The sequence below is a fragment of the Coffea arabica genome, chromosome 6c (assembly GCF_036785885.1).
Source record: "Coffea arabica cultivar ET-39 chromosome 6c, Coffea Arabica ET-39 HiFi, whole genome shotgun sequence".
NCBI lineage: Eukaryota > Viridiplantae > Streptophyta > Magnoliopsida > Gentianales > Rubiaceae > Coffea > Coffea arabica.
The window spans coordinates 5,767,855-5,790,325 of NC_092320.1; the positions used below are offsets into that span (position 1 = coordinate 5,767,855).

A 22,471-nucleotide genomic window follows, 5' to 3' on the forward strand; every position below is an offset into this window, starting at 1 on the left:
TAGTTATAATTTTGGGGGTAGTTATGGATAGTTATTACAATACTTAGGTGGTTTTGAGTAGTTATATCAATAGAACGTGATTAGATGAGTAAGGTTTTTTTTTTTGGTAAAACTATAATTGAAAGTTCAAAAGATTACAATGATTGTTTATATCAATTGCCAATACTCTAACTTTTTATATTGTATAGATTTGACTTGACTAGATTGACCAATATTAATTTTTAGTCATTATTATAGATGCAAATCACGTTTTTTTTCCTCGAGTCAAGAATCAACAACACACACACAGTTAGATTAAACACTCAGCGAAAATCGAAAGAACGGTCCGAACGGACAATCTAAGGGGGACCCACAAAACAACCAGATTCAGCCAATTGGTAACTGAACCGACCACCTGTGAACCTTAAACCCAGAGACTAATGCCTCACAATCTCCCGATGTGGGACGGACGACTCCGAATTCCCCCCCCCCCCCCCGAGCGCACCTTCGCCACATTGGTGGTTCTTTTTCCTCGAGTCAAGGACGTTCAAATAAGAATTCTTTCCCTTTAAAGTGTTGCTGTGTTCTTTGCCACCCATTTGAAAATATGTATATGTACATAATTATATATATAATGATATTATTAATTATACTACTAATTATACATATCTATTAATAAAAATTATTAATTATTTATACTAAATTTATTAATACATTTATGTTAAATTCCTCACTACACTTAATACAATAACACTTTTTTCTTAAAAAAAAACACAATAATAATTTAGTGATTGTATTTGTATTAAAAATGAAAACTTGATTATTTTAATTATATTTGTTTTATCATATTAGATTGTATTCAAATAACCTTTGTTTTATTATTTTTATGAGTTTCAATTATGAAGTTGCAATGAATAATAATTTGGTGATATATTGATATTTTAGTACTTAATTATTTGCTCAAATTTAATTATAATGAAATTATTTAATAAAATTTTTTTAGCCCCGCAAGGGCGGGGCGGGGCCTGGATGGGGGAAGCCGCGGGTGGGGGACGGGGCAGGGGCGGGGGTTAGGGGAGGTGTCCCCCGCCCCATTGCCACCCCTAAATCCACCATCATTTTTCATCCAATTCACTACCGTTTTCGTGAATGTATTTAATTCTTCTCTTAACTTCTCTTCTTGCTCTATTAATCAAAAGTATCTTATATATAGTTTTGAAGTGACAACTAAACTAAAAAGGAAGCGAGACTGGTGGCAACTGCAAAAATAGGTTGACTTTTTTCCATTTTGGTTATGTCTCGTTTAATATGAGATCTTCCTAATGAGATCAATTTGATTGACTAGTGCCCTATTTAATTTTCTATTTCTTGCCTAATTAACATATTAGATTTTTTAAGACATGGCTTTTGCCATATGGTGCCAAAAGCAACTCTATCATAAAATGTAAACTTTTCTAATTATTGGCATAATAATTCACTTCATAATATCTAATATGTAATCATTCTTTCTAATTCAATTAATTAGCTTCATTTTATGTGTTGAATTTTGTATGGCTTTTATCATTGAATACGTGGCCCGTAATGTTATCAAATTTGAACAAAAAAGGGATAATGGATGATGAAAATTGGCTCCTAATTTTTCATTTCGTACAAAAAAAGAAGTATATTAATAATTAGAAAGATTCAAAAAATAATAATACCTGTGAAAGTTTATTGAAAGTTACATAGGCAATCATTGAAACAATATAAATAAGGTATATATATCTTAAATTTTTATGAAGCTATTTTTTACCTATTTCTTGTGTATATACTAATGGCAATTATAGTTTCAATTTTTAAGTTTTAACAAAAATTAGATTTGTTTGTCAAAAATGAAAGTAAGATGTGATAGATAATTTTAAGTATTTTTATTTAACTATTATAGCTAATTTGCATGTGGTTATCATTACTAGCAATTTGCCAAATTTTTTCAACAATTCTTTTTTATTGTCAATATTACAAATATTATGGATCATAATATGTTTCCTTAAAAGTTTAGAGATCAATATATTAGGGATCACATATTTTAAATTTTGAAATACATGAAACTAAATTTGTTATCTTGGTGACCACTTTAACTCTGTATCTAATATTTGACAATTATATCGATAAGCCTACCTAACAAATACAATAAAAAGTACAAAATGGCATCTAAAGTCTTGTATACTACAAATATAATCAAATCTTATTAGATCTCCGTAGTGACCTAGGGTTCAGCACTCCCGAACTTTTATTAGGAGTTCCACGTGTCTTTTAACCTTTTTATCTTTTGGGATGCACCATCTACAACTTTGCATAGGCCGTCAGAGTTGTACATCTAGAACATTAGTCACATTTTCTTTCTTTACAATCTATAAATGTCATCCATACTCCACTTATTTAAGATAATGACCAACTCCACACTCTTAGGCACAAAATGGCATCTAAAATCTTGTATACTACAAATATAATCAAATATTATTAGATCTATGTAGTGACCCATGGTTTGGCACTTCCGAGCTTTTTGTGGAAATTGAGAATTAGAGGAAGGAATTAGAAAAGAGAGAAGAGAGGCAGAAGAGGGAAAGAGAGAAAACTGAAGAGAAAGAAAGAATGGAAATTGTTATTTCTTCAACATGTCGTTGTTACAATTAATGGTGGTCCCCACCTTTATAACAACCTAATTCTGGTAGTTAATCCTAATCGACTCAATACTTACTACTAAACTACATCGTTTTGATTGCAATTAATCCAAACCTGATAATTCCCTCCCCATAAAACAGACTTGTCCTTAAGTCTGAAATTCAGGGAATTGATGTTCAACAAAAGACTTGTCCTCCCAAGATGCCTTCTCATAATCCAAGTGATTCCATTTAATCAGAAACTGAATAACTGGCTTAGCATCTCGCATAATAACCCTCATTTTTAGAATTACTTCTGGCTTTAATAGACATTGATCCTGAAAGTCTAACTCTGGTAGGGCAGTGGAGCTGCGCTGCATTGGTCCCAATTTCTTCTTAAGTAAGGACACATGGAACACTGGATGTAGTTTGGAGTCTGCTGGCAGCTTAAGTCTATAGTATGACAGCCCCACCTTCCCCGAAGGCGAACCAAAGGGTTAGCGGACTGCCTGTCCAACTCTCGCCGGGACTAACGGTTCAGTTTACATCGCTCTAAAACGTTCCGGAACATACAAACGCGCGTGAACAAGTTAAAATGTCCAAATAAAAAAAATGAAACCGGAGTAGACCATGAATAGTAACCGACACGTCAAAACCCAACCAAACATCAAGCAAATATTTACAAGTTGAAATTAAACATATACAATCCAAAGTGGCATACAAAAGTTATTCAAAAGTGGATACATGTACGGTTTGCCAAATCAAAAGAGAAACGGATCCAAAAGTACATTTAGGGTTTCAATCAAAGAGTTATATAAAAGATATGTCCATCTAGCTCAATTCAGCAACCAACTATCAAATCCAGTCCAAAAGTATTTATTTTCCTATAAGGAAAACAAAAGAAATAGAGTGAGCTTACGCCTAGTGAGATAATACCACTCAAACAGCAAAGTTCACATAAGCATAAAACTTTTCATTCCAAATCATCAAAAGTAAGCAAAAGTACACATCAATAGTGGTGATAAAAGGATACGGGCGGCTCTCAAGAGCCCTTTTCCTCGTTTGCATTCTTGATCGAACCTCATTGACCCTCCGTCAATATTTAAGAGTAACCAACCGTAGGCTCCACTTTACTTCCATTCCTTCCACCCAACATACCCCTACCGGGCCCGAACTCCAAACAGTAGCAATTTAGTAATACTTGAGTATATTGGAATCAAGAGTCTCACTACTACAAGATTCCATATAACAGTCCCCATGGCTCGTCGACCTTCACGACCAAACCCTCGCTGGCTTGATTCAATCGACTACCAATGGGGTTGAGCTCAGTAGTATCAATAAGGGTCGTTGGATACTCGTCCAAGTGACACCCAATTCATGAATTAAATTCAGTATTTCATGTATCATTCAATCATTACAGTGAAACAGTAGACAGTCATATGAGATACCAAATGGGTGAGGGTGATCAAGTACACCATCACTTAATCAATTTCAACGGAGTAGATAAGCCTTTAAGGCATCAAATTCACATATACCAAAGTCACATTGTAAACAACAAGTGAGTAGTACACTCACCAGGCAAGCAAGTGAAATTTCATAAACGTTCGCCCAAAGAGCGTCTTTAATCACCGTCACGCCCTAAAATATTCAAACAAGCACAATAAAACTCGATTACAGGTCATAAACCAATTCCAAATACCACCAAATAGGGTTCCATAAGAATGTATAAGCACTAGAGTAAACCAGAAAAATCCGGAAATGGACTTAAGTTCTAATCCAAAAAAAAACAGCTTTTGACGTCATTTTGCGGTTTTGGCGCCATTGGCACTACAATTATCGGATGGAGGTGCAAGATACACCGTTTCAAAGCTAAGAGATAGAGCTACAATGTTGAAGAAGGCTACTCAGCATAGTTTCTATTTCAACTAGGTAAAAAATGCAATATACTACACCAGAACCGCAAAAACAAGTTCACAACCCGCATTCTAGTTCAAACATCATAAGCCAGGCTACCTAAGTCCAAATCAAGTGATTCCAAAGCCATCCGAAAGCTAAGACATCAGGCTACATTTCCTCAGAAGACCTCAACAACCAAATCAGAAGTATTCCCAGCCAAAATAACCAATTACAGAAGCAATTCTCAAGTTCGGGTGAAACCAGGGCAGCAGGGGTATTTTGGTCTTTTCACAGGCTACGCTACTCCGATTGGCCTGAAATTTTGCAGAAATCTCTAAAATATCATTCTCTACAACTTTCATGTTTTAATCCAAGGCCAATTCGCCCTCTAACTATGAGGTATTGTGCCGGGCAGAATGTAAAACAATGAAACCCTAACTTTTTCAATTTTCTTCCAAAACAGAAATTTCTTGCAATTAACCACTTTTCCCACCTTCTAACTTCCATAAATATCATTTCCAATCATCATACATGCCCACATAATATAATCATATGAAAATAAAAAATTCACCAATAATTATAAAATTTCACCAATTTAACCAAAAATCATGAAATAACACCAAAGGTCATTACTTCAACTACCTCAAGTCACAAATTAAACATCATTAGGTGGAGGAGAGGGGTTCCTTCACAACTCACCTTAGCAACACAAGAGAGAGAGCAACTAGTCACCTTAGCTTTCCAAACAACTTCACCAATCACCTCACCAACACTAATTGAAGAGGTTTTATGGAACAAAAGTAAGTTTAAGTGGTTGATTTGGCAGATTTGAGCAATATTGAAGCCAAAAACTTGAAGAGTTTTCTTTCTTTTGTTGCTTGAAGAGGCCGACTATGAAGAGGAAGAAAATGGTGAATTTTTGGTATTTTTTTGATTTATTTGGTCAATTGGTAAGAAAATGAATAGTGGTCATAAAATACATCCAACCAAATGGTGACACTTGCCACCCTATTTAATGCATACATATCCTTTTGTTCCCTCTCACACCAATCCATATAACAACCTCTAATTATCTCATAGCACCCGATAATTTAATCCTAGTATCCAAAACTTAACCTAGTTGGCCGAATTTTTTCGAACTTTCTGCACTAGCGGGTCCCACGTCCGGTATACGCTCTTAATTTCTCAAAACCTAACCGATACTAAAAAATCATCTAAAAACTATATTCACTCATAAAAATTATTTAGAAAATTTTCCTAATAAAGAAAATGTATAAAAGGCATGCAAATAAATAAAATAAGGTCTAGAAATTAAGAAATTTACGGGTTCTCACATATAGGCTACTGCCCCTACCTTCTGCTCAATCTGGAATAGCCCGTAGTACTTAGCTACTAATTTGAGACATTTCCTGATAGTCACAGTCTGTTGTCTGTAGGGTTGGAGCTTTAGAAACATCCAATCCCCCACAAAAAACTCTCTTTCAGATCTGTGATGATCAGCATACTGTTTCATCCTCTGTTGAGTCTTGGTCAAGTTCTTCTTGATGCAGTTGGATATCCTGATCCTTTCCTGCACCATGTTGGAAACTACAGAAATTATGGAGTCTAAATACGGTCCCATTGGTAAATATACTGCCTTGTATCCAAACAAGGCTTTAAAAGGGGTCATTCCCAGGCTTGAATGGTAGGTGGAATTGTACCACCACTCAGCCAGAGATAACCACTTGCCCCACTGGGAAGGAAGCTCTCCAGTCATAGACCTCAAGTAATTTTTCAAACATTGGTTGAGTCTTTCACTCTGACCATCAGTCTGAGAATGGTAAGATGAAGAGTAATGTAGTTCAGTCCCAACTAGCTTGAAGAGCTCTTTCCAGAACCTGCTGATGAAGATTTTGTCTCTATCAGTGATGATAGACTCTGGTAGGCCATGTAGCTTATAGATGTTGTCCAGAAAAACTTGAGCAACCTCCTTTGCTGTGAATAGATGTGTCAATATGATGAAATGACCAAACTTGGTGAATCTGTCAATAACCACCAGTATAGTATCATAGCCTTGTGACTTAGGCAATTTCTCGATGAAATCCAATGTGAGATCATGCCTGCTTAGGTACAGAGAGTGGTTGCGGCATCCGGGGTAGGAAACATTTTCAGACTTGTTTCTTTGACAGACATCACACTTCTGTATAAAGGACACCACTTCTTGCTTTATGCTTGGCTAGTAGAATAAGTTCCTAATTTTCTGCCAGCAATTCCTCTGGCCTGAGTGACCACCTATTGTTGAAGCATGTAAGGCTTGTATAACTTGCTTCCTGATTTTCCCTGCCTCTCCAACATAAATCCTACCCTGGTATTTCAATATTCCATCCATCAGCGTATAGTCACTGTGAGAGTTGGGATCCAGCACTAGTTTAGCTACAATGTCTTGGCAGTGAGTGTCATCCTCATAACTTTTCTACAACTCTTCAATCCAGCCAGGTTTGACAAAGGTAATAGCCATACAAGAGCTCAGTGCAGCTATAGGTGTAACTTCATGTATCCTAAACAATGCATTAGCAACCTGGTTTTCACTACATTTTTTGTACTGTATCTCATAGTCCAACCCCAGAAGCTTAGTCATCCACTTATGTTGAAGTGCACTATTCAATTTCTGATCCAACAGATACTTCAGAGACTGGTGGTCAGTTTTAATGATGAAATGATTCTCAACCAAGTAGTGCCTCCATTTAGTAACTGCCATTGCTAGAGCAAGGAGTTCTTTTTCATACACTAATAATTCCAAGTTCTTAGCTGAGAGTGTCTTGCTTAAAAAAACAATAGGGTGCTCCTTTTGCATCAGAACTGCCCCTATACCTCCTCCACTGGCATCTGTCTCTACTACAAAAGACTTCTTGAAATCTGGCAACTGAAGAACAGGAGCTAAGCACATTAGTTTCTTAAGTTGATCAAAAGAATTTTGTGCCTACATGTTTCATTTGAAATTGTCCTTTCTGAGCAATTCAGTAAGTGGCTTGCAGACAAGCCCATAATGCTTTATAAACCTTCTGTAATAACCTGTAAGTCCCAAAAAGCCTCTCAGTTTCTTAACAGTTTGTGGTATGGGCCATTGTAGAATGCTTTTGACCTTGGAATCATCTATAGTGACCTCTTGTTCAGTAATGGTATGCCCCAGATAGTCCATTCTGGTCTGGGCAATGGCACACTTGAATTTCTTCACGTATAGTTGATTACTTCTCAGGATGTCAAACACAATCCTTAGGTGATGCACATGAGTCTCCACTGTAGGACTATACACAAGGATGTCATAAAAAATACCATAAGAAATTTCCTCAAATAATGTTGAAATATCTGATTCATCAGTGATTGAAATGTGGCAGGAGCATTTGTGAGCCCAAAAGGCATGACTAAAAACTCAAAGTGCCACAGTGAGTTTGGAAGGCTATATTAAAGGTATCTAGAGGTTTCACTCTGATCTGATAATATCCAGCTGTGAGATCCAACTTAGTCTTAAACACAGTACCTGTTAGTTCATCCAGTAGCTCATCCACATTGGGTATTGGGAATTTGTCATTGACAGTTAATTCTTTTAGCTTCCTGTAGTCCACACAAAATCTCCAAATACCTTCTTTTTTCTTGACTAGCAAAATAGGGGAGGCAAAAGGACTATTGCTGCACTTGACTATACCTTTTTGCAACATCTCAGTAACCTGCTTCTCAATTTTCTCCTTATGGCAATGGGGGTATCTATAAGGTTTCAATTTGAATGGCTGAGTTCCTAGTTTAAGGGGTATTTCATGATCCACATTTCTACTGGGAGGTAAGTCACTTGGGGTCTGAAACACATCTTCATAAAGTTATAGTAGTTCAGCTACTTTTGAGGGTATAGGGTGAGCTTCTCCTCCTTTATCCTGTGCTGAGCTCATTGCCATACACATCTGCTTCTTGTACTCTATGAATCTCCTTAAATCCTTTCCCCTAATTAGGTTCAGATCACAATCTTCTGCTCTCCCATGCAACTGAATCTCATCTCCCTCATGATATAAGGATATTCCGAGCTGATGAAAATCGAATGTAATTGGACTAAAGTGTGTCATCCAATCCATTCCCAATTTTATGTCCCAACCCTCAAGTTTCATTACTTTGAGGCTGAATTTGAAATTATGTTGGTTAATCCTCCAGTGCACATTAGGACAAATAGCATTATTAGTTACACACGTTCCATTGCCCATGATAACAGAAAATGGCTGATCCACCCACTGATACCCAATATCCATGTCAATGACCAACTCACTGCTGATGTAACTGTCCGAGCTTCCAGTATCCACCAGAATTAGCACCTCCTCCCCATCAAAGATGCCCACTAGTGTAATGGTTTTTCCTTTTAGTGCTTCAGATAATGCATGTAAGGACATCTCCATTGCCTGCCCAGGATTCCTTGTCTGTTCATCCTGTTCACCCACTGCATATTCAAAGGCAGATTCATCTTCTTATTCCAGGAACATGCAGTTTGCATAGCCTATCTTGCACTGGTGGCCTATTCCATACTTTTCTCCACACTTGAAGCATAGTTCATTAGCCCTCCTATACTGCATTTCCTGTGTTGAAGGTTTCCTTGAGTTCTTGAATTCCTTTTGAGGGTTTCTGAACTTGGAATGTTTGAAATTGCTACTGGAAGGCACCTTGTATGGGTGACTCCCAGTAGTTGGTGTATTACTACTTGTCATTCCAAACTTATGCTCCCCTAGAGCTCTGGTACTGTCCTTAGTATTCCTATGTTGGATCATGATTGACTGTTCCTGCCACTGTGAAATCTCAAATGCTTCTATCAAGGTAGTAGGTTTAAACATCCTGACCATAGGTTTGATTTCCTCTTTTAATCCACTTATGAAACAGGAAACAAAATAGTTTTCATCCAAATTTCAATTCTTTGTCATCATCAGAGGTTTCAGTTCTTCAAACTTTTCATGATATTCTCTCACATTCCCTTCCTGTTGCAGCTTATTGAACTCTTTTATCACATCTCTGCAAGTATTATCATTGAATCGCCTACACAGTAATTCACTAAATTCTTTCCAGTCCAATTTAGGTTTCTCAATTTTTACCCCTTGAAACCACTTGTCAGCTCTACCTTTTAGATATATCTCAATAACCTCAACTTTCTTTTTCTCAGGAACTTGATAATTCAAAAGGTATTTATTACATTTGCGGAGCCAATCCCTTGGATTTTCACCAGAAAATAACTGTAAACCAATTTTTAGAGGATTTGGAATCTGAAACTTACTCCAGTCCTTCTTGAAGGTCTTCTGAGCCTCTATTTCAGGCTGTAGCCTCTAGTGAGCTGGAGGAGTAGGTAGAATTGGTGTTGGATCCACGTTTGCTCTTTCATCTTTTTCTGGAACCTTATATTTCCCTGTTGTTATCTTCATCAGTAGGTTGTTAAACTTTTGTTCCAGAATTCTATTAAGATTCAGTTCCATTCCAGTGACTAGGTCCTCCATGCTCTTGTTGCTTTCTTCGAGCTCTATTTTCAATTCGCTCCTAATTTTTTGTTGCTCCGATTGAGCTGAATGCAAGGATTCTAATAGCTCTTAAAGCTTGAACTCCTGTTTTTTCACTTGTTCCTCCAATATTCGAAACCGAGTACCTTCCGCCATTGAATTTCAAAGCCAGCTCCAAGGATCGATTGCTCTGGATACCAATTGTCAGGGACACCAGGTAATTTGACTATCTAGTGTGGAGATTGAGAGTTAGAGGAAGGAATTAGAAAAGAGAGAAGAGAGGCAGAAAAGGGAAAGAGAGAAAACTGAAGAGAGAGAAAGAATGGAAATTGTTATTTCTTCAAAATGTCGTTGTTATAATTAATGGTGGTCCCCACCTTTATAACAATCTGATTCTGGTAGTTAATCCTAACCGACTCAATACTTACTACTAAACTACATCGTTTTGATTGCAATTAATCAAATCCTGACACTTTTATTGGGAGTTTCACATATCTTCTAACTTTTTTAATCTTTTGGGATACACCATTTACAATTTCGTATAGGCTGTCAGAGTTGTACATCTAGAACATTAATCATCTTTTCTTTCTTTGCAATCTATAAATATTGCCCATACTCCACTTATTTAAGATAATGAACAACTTTACACTCTCTTTAGAATGTGAACAGTTGGTACTAACTTGAGTATCATCAACGAGACCCTAGTTTTGTATTGACACTCTTTTTAAACCTTGAATAACTCGTAATAACTTGAGTATCATAATCATCCTGGGGATGAGACCTTGATTTTGTATTGACAATCTTTTTAAACCGTGAACAACTCGTACTAATTTAAATATGACAGTTATCTTGGTTTTGTATCGACACTCTCTTTAAATTGTGAACAGCTCATGCTACCTTGAATATCATAATCATCCCAGGATAAGATCTTGGTTTTGTACTTGAGTGTCACAATCATTCAAGGACAAGATCTTGGTTTTGTATTGTTGTTCAATACTTACAAATGTTTAAGCAAAAGATCGTAGCCTACCAACTCGTACCTAACGTAGACTACTCAAAAATATACCTGAGAGCATTTATAGCCCTTCAATCTATAGGTCTTATTTTTCATTTTTTTAGCAAAAAGAAGAAATCACCATTTTCATTGAGAATTATGTCAATCTAGTTTTAAAAATTCAAAAATCAAACATTTACACAAATTGAAAACTACCATGTATAAATGTGGATTAAAATTTAAAGAAACTTGATGTGTATTTTTGTTGTGGTTTGATTAATATTTAGGTTACGAAAATTATCAAGTTTTTATAAACACAAGTTCAATTTTTTTTAAGTTCTAGTTTTTTAATCACTAAGTATGAGAATATTAGGATACGTTGGATAAGTGTGTTTTTTAGCATGTTTTTAATGTATCTCCCGCTGTCACCAATATTTCTAATCAAATCTATGTTCATCACTATTATCACCACTCTTAATTCCTCCCACCATTGCTTCATTTACAACTGTTGCTTCCCGCCACCACATTTTTTTCACTTTCATTATCTTTTCCCTACTTCTCATGCACTTTTTCCTCCATTCTTCAACCATTTCTCCTGCTTTTTCCTCATCTCTTCTTCATTTTCTTTCTTTCCCTCGCCACTTCCCTCTCATCTCTTTTTCTCCACTTCTCTTTCCTATTCATTCTCTCTTTCTCTAAATCTAGTTAGGCTATCAAATCTGGGAAAAGAGAAGAGGAATAAAGGAAAAAAAGAGATCATAGGAGGATAATGAGAGAAAGACGGGTAGATAGAAGAAGGGAAGGGGAAATGAGGAAGGAAATGAGAGAGAAAGAAATGAAGGAATAAAGAGAGAGGTAACTATGTGGATGGAGTGAGAGAAGGAAAAAAAATAAGAGAGAGTAACTGCTGATAGTAGCAAGTGGGAAAAGAGAGGCGGTGGTAGTGAAAAAAAAAGGAAAGGATGGGAAATGGCGAAAAGGCGGTGATATGATTAAGTTAATATAAATATGATTTAGTTAATTTAGTTAGTTAAGTTAAATATAAATATGATTTATTATAAGGGGAGGAGTAGAAAGGATAGCATGGAAAGAAGAAATGTAAGTAAGGTGTTGTGAGTTAAAGGCATCTTACTTACATTAAATACACATCCCTCTTGATATATGCATGACTAATAAAACGTTAATGTTAAAATTTGCGGAATTAAAAGGGGGGAAGTATTAGCCGACAATGCAAAAGTGAAACGTCACTCGATGATTCACCCTTAATTTGGGACCAGGGGTAGGAACGATTGCAAGTGCTGAAGGTTATGTGCATTTTACATATGATGTAACTCTGTTTGTACATGGTATAATTTACTTTCAACAACGTGTAATTTTAGAACAAAATTTTATGAGTCCCCCACATATTATTAAAAATGAGGTACAAGATGAGATCTAAATTGTATTCCCTCCGTCCCACTTTTACAGTCATGTATTCCTTTTTCGTCTGTCCCAAATTGTAGTCCACTTTCCAATTGAAGAATGTAGTTGTCTTGTGATTTCTCCAAAATACCCTTATTCAATGCAACTTCTTGTTACTTTAAACTACCTTATTTAATGCTTAATAACCTACTCCATTTAATGCATTTAGATTTCCCAAAACATATTGATATATGAAAAGCCAAATTTGTTATCAATTCAAGCTTATTTATATCACGAGGGGAAACAAACTATGTCATCATTGTCTACAAAATCATGAGTGAAAATTTAAAAACCCATCCATATTCTCAAAATTTTCCTAATGAAACTCCAACAAAAGAATATGATTTCATCTCAACCAATCAAGAACGTGAACAAGTCATCTTTGAAATGCAGAGAATTTTTTTACCAAGTTGAAATCGGTGAAGCCATCAATTGACATAAATGCTCCATCACAAGAAGATAATTTTACTCTGACAACTGAAGATAATTTCGTCCCAAATTTGGCGGATGATTATGAATTGAAACAATCATGGTGCATTATTGGCGGAAATTGAAAATGAAACGGAATTGGCGGATGATTATGAATTGAAACAATCATGGTGCACTATTGGCAGAGTACTAGGCTGATGAAATGGAGTATTGGCAGAAGTTGAAAATTGAATGATAGAGTTCATGGTCAATATAACAAGTTCCCATAAAACATCAATTCAAGTTTCAATATAAAGTTGTCATCTATTTAATGTGAGGGTATTTTAGGAAAAAAGTAATCTAAATTTACTTTTCCAACAAAATTAACTATTTTTTTCTTAAATTGTGTGAAACAAGAAATGGAACTATCAAAGTGGGACGGAGGAAGTATAATTTTTTTGATCAAATTTTGACCGTAAATTGCTCAGGGACGATTCGCCTGATGACTGTTCCAACCCCAGATTCCTTAATTTGCGACCACTTGCGGACCTCGTACGATTCTTCATATACGGCATACGCCGAAAGGTACAAAGAGACCTGCCGCATACCATCCATCCATACTAGGAAAAGGACGTTCCTTTTTTCAAATACGAACGATGGACCCACCAAGAAGCCGAGGGATAGAAAATTGGGATAATTTCAGAAACCTCCCCTGAGGTTTCTGACATTTACACTTACCTCGCCTGAGGTTACTAATCCTTTACAAATTCAGTCCAAATGATTAAAATATTATTTTAGAGAGTGAAATTAGAATTTTGTACCTGATTTGTCCTTTATGCCACATGTCCAATGAATGGCAAAGTATTACAAATTAATTAACAATTAATAAACTTTAACGAGCGTAGTTTATAAGCAAATACGTATTGTCTATTTAAAGTACTAGCTCTTTACATGTATTTTACTTTCAAATATTTATTTTATCACAAATATTTATTCTCAAATACAGATTTGTATTTACTCTCAAATATTTAATTTTTGTTAAACACAAAACCTACCAGTTTTTCTTCCGTAGAAATATTAATATAGCACTTTTTTAATTTTAGTTATAAATATTTATGTATTTAACATAAATTAAATGATTCAGGATAAAATATCCATAAAAAGCCAATACTTTACTCATGTAATGGATGAAAGTCATAAAAAATTAATAGTTTATGAGTCCATTTATTTGTTAAAAAATATTTAATTTATATTAAATAGATAACCTACTGATTTTTTTTGCAAAAATATTACTTTAACACTTTTTAATTTTTAATTACAAATATTAATATATTTATCATAAATTAAATATTTGAAAATAAAATATCTGTAAAGAGCCGATACTTTAAATAGGATATGCGTATTTGCCTATAAACTACACTATTTAAAGTAAGGAGTATAGTTTATTGATTTAAGTTAAGGAGTATAATTTATTGATTTAAGTTAAGGAGTGTAGTTTATTGATTTAAGTAAGAAGTGTAGTTTATAGGCAAACACGCATAACTTATTTAAATTACCGGCTCTTTACAGGTATTTTATTTTTAAATATTTAATTTACAATAAATATATCAATATTTGTAATTAAAAATTAAAAGGTGTTACAATAATATTTTTGTAAAAAGAAAATCGATAGGTTATCTATTTAATATAAATTAAAATTGAAAAAAAAGAAATGACCTATAAAATGTTAATTTTTTATGACTTTCATCCATTACATGAGTAAAGTATTAGCTCTTTATGAGTATTTTATTTTGAATCATTTAATTTATGTTAAATACATAAATATTTGTAATTGAAATTGAAAAAATGTTATATTAATATTTCTATGGAAGAAAAACTGGTAGGTTTTGTATTTAACAAAAATTGAATATTTGAGAGTAAATACAAATCTGTATTTGAGAATAAATATTTGTGATAAAGTAAATGTTTGAAAATAAAATTCATGTAAAGAGCTGGTACTTTAAATAGGCAATACGTATTTGCTTATAAACTACGCTCGTTAAAATTTATTAATTGTTAATTAATTTGTAATACTTTGCCATTCATTGGACATGTGGCACAAAGGACAAATTAGGTACAAAATTCTAATTTCACTCTCTAAAATAATATTTTAATCATTTGGACTGAATTTGTAAAGGATTAGTAACTTCATGGGAGGTCAGTGTAATTGTTCAAACCACAGGGGAGGTAAGTGTAAATGTCAGAAACCTCAGGGGAGGTTTCTGAAATTATCCCTAGAAAATTTAAAGGAGGTGCAAGGGGTGGTGGGTCCCGCGTTTGGACTTCACAGTTCACACTGGCTCTCTTCCCTGAGATAACTCATAGAAATTATCACTACCATCATTGCTCTCTGCGACCCGTCGCCACGTCATTACTGCCATCCCATCATCCAATCGCGCCCCCCTCCCATTCGGCTTGCATGATACGGATACCATCGTGTCCGTTCGATTCCTAGTGGACCCCGCACCCTACAAAGAAATATGGAACCCACATATTTCTAGGGGCATTTATTTTTTCCAAGGCCCGTTTTCAGGGGATAAAAAATAGTACTCCCGAAACCCATCCCAACGCCAACAGATTACTCGCGCGGTGCTGCAGTTTCACTACTACCGGAGGCGGCGGCGGCGGCAGCAGCAGCAGCAGCAGTAGTAGTAGGTAGGACGATAGCTGTCACACTCAAATGGACCAAAACGGCACCGTTAATTCCCGTCATCCTCGATCGCCCTCCTCTGACAGATTTCTCGGCGTTTTCTCTCCGACCGAACGAAGCACCGCTCTCAGTGCTTCTGGAGACAACTCTGCCTCCGGCGACGAGCTTAACGAAGACGACGTCTTCTGGACTGGTGACTTTACTGAGCCTCGTGGCCGGTCCTCTTCCCCTTCCTCAGTCATCAACATGCGCCAGCCCTTCCGGAAGCCGGAGAATTTCGGTATACTTGCTGCCTTGTCGGATGACCACCGTAACCCCAACCAATCTTTGCTCTACAGGAAGGCCTCTCTCTCTCCCTCGACGTCGTCGTTTAACAAAACCCCACTTTCGGCTTCACCTACTCAACCGTCGCCGTTTTCACGTGCGATTCCTTCTATTCCGAAACCGCAGCAGAACTACAGCACCTACTCGCAGTCGATGCCAGCAAGGAAGTTCCAACAGTCGGCTCCGGTGAATGTGCCGATGATGCCGAGAAAGGTGAGGAACGGCTCGCTGGCTGACGTGGATGTTGATGATAATGACGCCGACGATGAGATGCTCCCGCCGCACGAGATCGTTGCACGAGGATCGGCGGCTGGGTCTCCGAAGACCACGTTCTCGGTGCTTGAAGGCGTCGGGAGAACTCTCAAAGGCAGAGATCTTCGTCAGGTTCGCAACGCCGTCTGGCGCCAAACAGGTTTTGTCGATTGAAAAGCGACGATATCTGATTTTGACACAAATATACCCGTATAAATTGGGGTTTTTCGGACTGAGAAGTTTGAATTTTTGCTAGCTTTTCAGAGGCCTAAGATACAATTGCTGTTGTAGTCAGCCGGGGACTTCAAAGGTTCCCCATTTTGGCGCATCGGAGTTATTATAGTGCCGAGGATACTAAATGTGTTATCTATAAGATTTTGTTGCGGAAGAAATCTTTGTACCGTTATGGTACAACCTGGATAACAGATACTAGTCTTGGTAGAATTAAGAAGGAAGAACTTCTTTTTTCTGAATTTCAATCATCTTCAATACTTGAGGGACTAATAATAACAATCGACCATCCTCAATAGTTATCCTACTAGTTGTAAGGTTTGAATGCTCAAAATGAAGAAATGAAAATGAAGGATAATTGTTAGTTGTAATAGTGGCTTTTAAGTTATGGTAGGCTAAGTATATAAGCAGGTTGCTGCAGATTAACTAGTTTTGCAAGTTATAGGTAATTTAAAGTTAAAAATCGAGGTCCACCTTTTCAATACAGGGATGCTGTAAGCATTTGTACTCTGGTAGAGATGGAGGAGGCAGAGAAGACTGCCTTCTATTATAAATTTGAGTACATTTCATGTAATTTCCTATGTGTGACTTTGTGATCAATCCACTTTGGTTTGGTAGGTTACCATCACACACTCAATGCCGAGTGTGGATATACTCTAATCGAGTTAAACTTGGATTACCTGGTAGGTTTCTAAAATGTGTTAATTAGTTGTGTAATTTGAAATAGGATGGGCCTGTTAGTCACTGTATTGTCTTTTAGTCTTTCTGTGTTGCTTTATTTAATAGTATAGAAGGGTATTGATTGTCGAGAAAAGAAATACAACAACTTAGCACCTTTATATCATTTTTGATTTCAAATAATACTCTGTCCAAACAAACATGCTTCCCGTCCATGTTGTAACTGTATTTAATGGAAGTCCAATGCATTAACATCAATTAATGTCAAATGTGGTCTCAGGTAGAGGCCTGACAGGTATTCAGCTGGTTCCTTTGCATGCTCCAACTTTTGTACTAGTTCATTGGAGAACTTGAATAGATTTTGTTCAGATATTGTTACTTTTTCCTGTTGGCAAATTTTAGTAATACAAGTGGGAGATAGTCACTGTACATTTTATTCTACATTTTAGACTGGCAAAGTGTGTCCATTTACGATATTAGCGGTGCAATGCTGAGGAATGACAAACTCGTGCTGGACAAGATTAGAGAAAGAATAATAAGTAGGTAATGACATTTTTCTTGGTGGAAACTCAAAGGAAATGCTGGTAGTCAACTCTTACAGGGATCTTCAAATTACTCTGATTTCACAAAATGTACTGTCGGGGATATTCCAGATGCCGCTGTGTTGTGGATACATATTAGTTGCAAGAGAACAAGATTATTTTTTTCTGAAAGTAGCAGGTCTGAGCTATGCTTTCTAATTATGCTGTAGCTGGAAGGAGTACAATGGTTTCTCTTCTGATAATTATGCTTGCAAATTTCACAAAATGTACAATAATAACTTTTATTTGATTTGTGTGCTTCTGATATTTTAGATTGGACCAAAAGAGCGAGCGTTGCATTTACCTTCCCTTTTTAGTTAACATTAAGAAGCTGTTTGCTTTGCACTTTATCAAACTCGTGAACTGGCTGCTCACACCACCACCAACGCAGTTGATCTAACTTTCTTTAAGATCAATAGCCATTAGCATGGTTTGCACTTAACCCGCACATTCGGTTTTGCTATCGGCATTGATCATTATTATTTCCTTGCGCAACTGCATATCCACCTTGTGACTAGTTAGAAACTTGCGGTTCACGTCTTTAGTTGGCTAGTTACTGATTGATACTGGTTACGGCTTGGCATAACCATGGCGTACTGAAATTTGAAAAAGTAACAGTTCTTACTTGGTCAGAAGTCACATAAGTGATGCCATCAGCGCTGTGTTTTGTTTTAACTGTCAACGGGATTGGCTTTGGTGATAAATGTTGTACCTGGTTTGATGCTTCTTCTAGTCACCTATACTTGAAGCTTAATGCATCCTGCACAATTTTGTCAAATATGGTCCCATTGAAAGATCCGAATGGTAGTTGGACTAAAATTTTTTGCAGTTTCGGATGCCTTGACCACTTACAACTAAAATGTGGATATTATACCTGGTGTTAATAATCTTGGGAGTCATAAAGACTTGAAGATCAATGCATCAAAGTCAGTTTGCCAAACTCGGGTCACATTTAGAAATTTGAATGGTATTTGGATTAGAATTCTTCACAATTACTCGATTTTGTCTAATCACAATGTATAGCTGTTGTAGTTTCATGAAAGTACTCTAAATCATGGTGTTCTAATCATGATATGATTTATTAGCGAGAACAGCTCTTACTCCATGTGCAATTGATTGAACGGATTTTCAACGATTACAAACTAAGGCTCATGTTCTAGTTGTGTAGGGTCAAGACACTTCATCTAACTCTACCAATAGTAAATAACGTCATCCAACTCTACCAATAGTAAATAGTATCGTGTTCATTATTAGAGAGACGAAAGCTTGTTTGTACAATCTGCACAAAGAATCTAGGTCTAAATTCACCTTGAAATTATGCATGAAAACAATATGAAAGCCTGTAGCCTGACTTGTTGAACTTCCTTTTTATAACTTTTACTGTTTGAAGGAATTTTTGCGACGAGGCAAATTCTAGCAGTTCATTGGACCTGATCTAAAGCAGTTTGAAGGAACTTTTACTGTTTGATTGTTCTTCACATAAATCTATTGATCGACAATACAGAATATCAAGATTCAGGCAAGACTAGGAACAAATGCCCTTTCTTATTTCTGAATTGATTTCGATCAAATTGGAGCACCTTTATGCTTTTGATCAGAAAGACGAGCGTGGGAAAAAACGAGTCAGATTTTTTCCACAGCCAGCAAACAAAACAACAAGCAGCGTGACAAGTCAGAATATCAATAAGCGTTAAGTTGTGGAAGTTCACAGGGGAAAGAATCCCCTCACCGTCCATGATCATTTTCCTCCTCCTTGCCACTAAAGGATGCAACTGCCCGTAAATGTCCCAACATATCAGATAAACCTTAATTTTCCCCCATAGAAATGTGCAAATGCAACAAACAAAAGAAAAAATTCAAGACCAAAAACAATTTGAGGCCAGGGCAAACGCAAGTCAGGATATCAATAAGCCTCGAAAGTTGAGTTCATGGAGGTATTCACCTCTCGCACATCTAATTTTGTCATCATCCTCGCAATGCCATCCCGAATCAAACTCAATCAAATGAAAAATTACAAGCACAAGAAACAGTAGCCCCTGTACTAAACAATTATTGAATGCCCAAGGTAGTAAATCCCCCATATTTGATTCTGATAAAACTAAAATCCAGATGAAAAGAAATGTACCCCACTTCACCGTGAGACATTCACCAATCAACAATTTTGACCCTGCAAAACCCGATGTCAGAACCCAAACAGAAAGTCATCTGCCGGAATTCCAACAATTAGGAAAAAGCGGGCAGCCAAAATAAAAAGTTATGCCTCGACAAATAAAAGAGAAGAGCGGGATAAAACAGGACTGAATCCTCAATAGGAAAACCCTAAAGAGAAAGCCCTAGACATATACGACACGCCCCAAAAACAGGGTCTGTAGTATATAATCGTTAATCTAGCGCAGCTATGACTCGAAACGCTTCCATTGCTGAAAGGTGGAAGGCGATCTTAAGGGCTGCGCCTGGGCATAATATTTTTGAATTGCTATCAAACATTAAAACGTCCAACTGATTGATAATTGAAAGCACCAAGAGAGAAAAAGATTGAAGCGAGAATGATTTCAATTTTTCCCACTCAAATCGAATTGGTTCGTCAAACCCTAGCCTGCGGCTGTTGAGATGTGGGGGAGCGGAGCAAGCCAGAGTCATTTATACTGGTACTTTTTATCTTCCTCTTCTACGGGCCTGTGTCCCCTCGGATTGCCCAGCCCATTCGGCCAGAAATTGCTTCCATCAATAAGGTTTTGAAACACAAGGCGCGTGAAGTTGGCACACCGACTTGCATGGACAACCCGGATTGCATGCCTGCACACACTGGAAGATCCAGCCCAAAGGCCCAATTGATAGAGCCCACCAAAATTTAGACAACATGTTACTCAAACACGTTCAGCATCTCTATAGACCTAGGCTTGGCTTGGATTTTCCTCCCGTCTCCCGGACCATTGCTTTAACATTTTTTATGGTTAGGCTTTTTTTTTTTAAGCTCTATGGATATGTTCTTACAAGAAATTTTTATTTTCTGATCTTCTTTCCTTTTTGACAGGAAATAATCTGGGGAATATAGAGCTTCACTAGGCTGAGGGGAGTTTTATTTTTTCCTCTTTTTTTTGGCAGAAGAAGAGAGTGCGAGCTGTTTTGCAAGTTTCGTTCATTTTGTTGTTTGAAACATCAACGAAAGTTTTTTACGTTTTTTTTTTTTTTTGTGTAAGCAGGAGGACTCGAACCCGAGATTTTTCACTTACACTCCGTCTCCTCGTGCCTCCTAACCCAACCCTCCCTCCATTTTGTTGTTTGAAACATGATGCTCGTACTAAAATTATTAAGAATTGTTGTTTTTGAATTAATCTTTCTATGTACTTACTAACATGTATACCTTGTCAGATTTGCATGCACGATAAATAATTTGAATATGAACTTTAAATCTAAATTTTATATATACATACGTCATACATACATGCATTTAACCATCGGTATGTACATAAGATTACTCCTTGCTCTTCTACACCGGGGGGCTGGGTGTTTAAATCATAATTCGGTGATGATGCATGCACTGGGGACGCAAATCGACAGAGACTTTCTCTTACTTGTGGATGTGAATTGAGTGGTGCTCTTTTGAATTGGTACCATCACTCTTCAGTACTCTTCTTCCATGCATGTACATTCTGGGGGAAAAGGCCTAGGCGACGTCGGAATTCCGGTGTATTTTACCAATTTCGTTTCAGTTGTAGGTAAGAATCTAATGCGGAAAGTCGCCATCCCAGAATGCCAAAGCCGATTTCGTCTAGTGAACTACTGTGAATAACAGCCGAATTTCAGCTGCAACTTCCCAATCGAACTCAATTTTCTGTGTCGAAGAATTTATGTGCAAGGGGTGGTTGGGCTCAAAACATCAAAGCAGTAGTGTCATTTAGTTGTAGAGTTTCGTCGTGCTTAGTGAGGATTTTCATCTGCAATTGCCCCAATAACTCTCAATTTTCTTGATTAACAAACATGCGTCAAACTTACCCAAAAAAATCATGCGTCAATGGGATTTTTTTTTTTTGTTTTATTCCGAATCTTTGATGTATCAAAGTACGTGCTTTGCAAGTATCGGAAAAATAACTTAAAAAAGGGGACTTCCGGGTCAAAGACACATCATTGGCAAACTTCATACTCGGACACCTGTTTTTTTTTTTTTTCCTCTTTTTTTCAACAAGGCAGGAGTGAAACTTAGAAAGTAAGGAAGGACCATGAGAATCTAATTTATGACGAATGGATGATGTCAAAAAGATTCCTAGCTTGTATTTCTCGCTGGCTGGCGTGGTGTTCAAATCCGAATATGACATGGAAATACCATGGTTCAGTACGTTCGAAGGTTCGACTAATCAAATACGTATGTGCTCTCTTTATTTTAATGTTTTCTCCAGTTTGAGGAAGTGCGCATGCGAATGGAGGAGAAAACCAATCGAGTGTTTGGACTAACTTTTTCTGTGCGACGGAAGAGTTAAAAAAAAAAAAAAAAGAGAGAGTAAAGGTTCCACAAGAAATTGGATCTATTCTAAATGCGCGTTTTAGAAAATGACTTGTAAACTATCGTGAATCATTCGCAAGACATGAACGGTATATCATTTCTGTTGACTTCTCTTGACCAAAACTCTGCATGTTCCTCCTCCGGTCCTCCTGCCATTACAATATTACATTAGTGATGATGAAAGTCTTCATCCGAATTTGTACGGTTTCCGAACACAGAATTGGACTTCATAGACGTGTAAACGCAAGGACGAGGACGTGGAGCTGTGAGGTCCAGGTCCAACTACATACGCATTGACATTTGACCTATACTACAACGCTGTTCATATACATATATATATATA

The 22,471-nt window shown here is 36.7% G+C and overlaps 1 protein-coding gene and 1 non-coding gene across 2 annotated transcripts; one reads left to right on the forward strand and one right to left on the reverse strand.

Annotated features, from left to right (window-relative positions):
- The first annotated feature begins 15,305 nt into the window (after positions 1-15,305).
- Positions 15,306-17,930, forward strand: LOC140008346 (uncharacterized). Its single transcript, XM_072052355.1, has one exon. It carries the CDS (start codon positions 15,592-15,594, stop codon positions 16,309-16,311), a length of 720 nt encoding a protein of 239 aa, XP_071908456.1. The 5' UTR covers positions 15,306-15,591; the 3' UTR covers positions 16,312-17,930.
- A 1,581-nt stretch (positions 17,931-19,511) lies between these two features.
- LOC113694378 (small nucleolar RNA Z266) lies at positions 19,512-19,607 on the reverse strand. The gene has a single exon (XR_003449334.1). It is a non-coding gene; the product is annotated as a small nucleolar RNA Z266 (small nucleolar RNA).
- Positions 19,608-22,471: the final 2,864 nt, after the last annotated feature.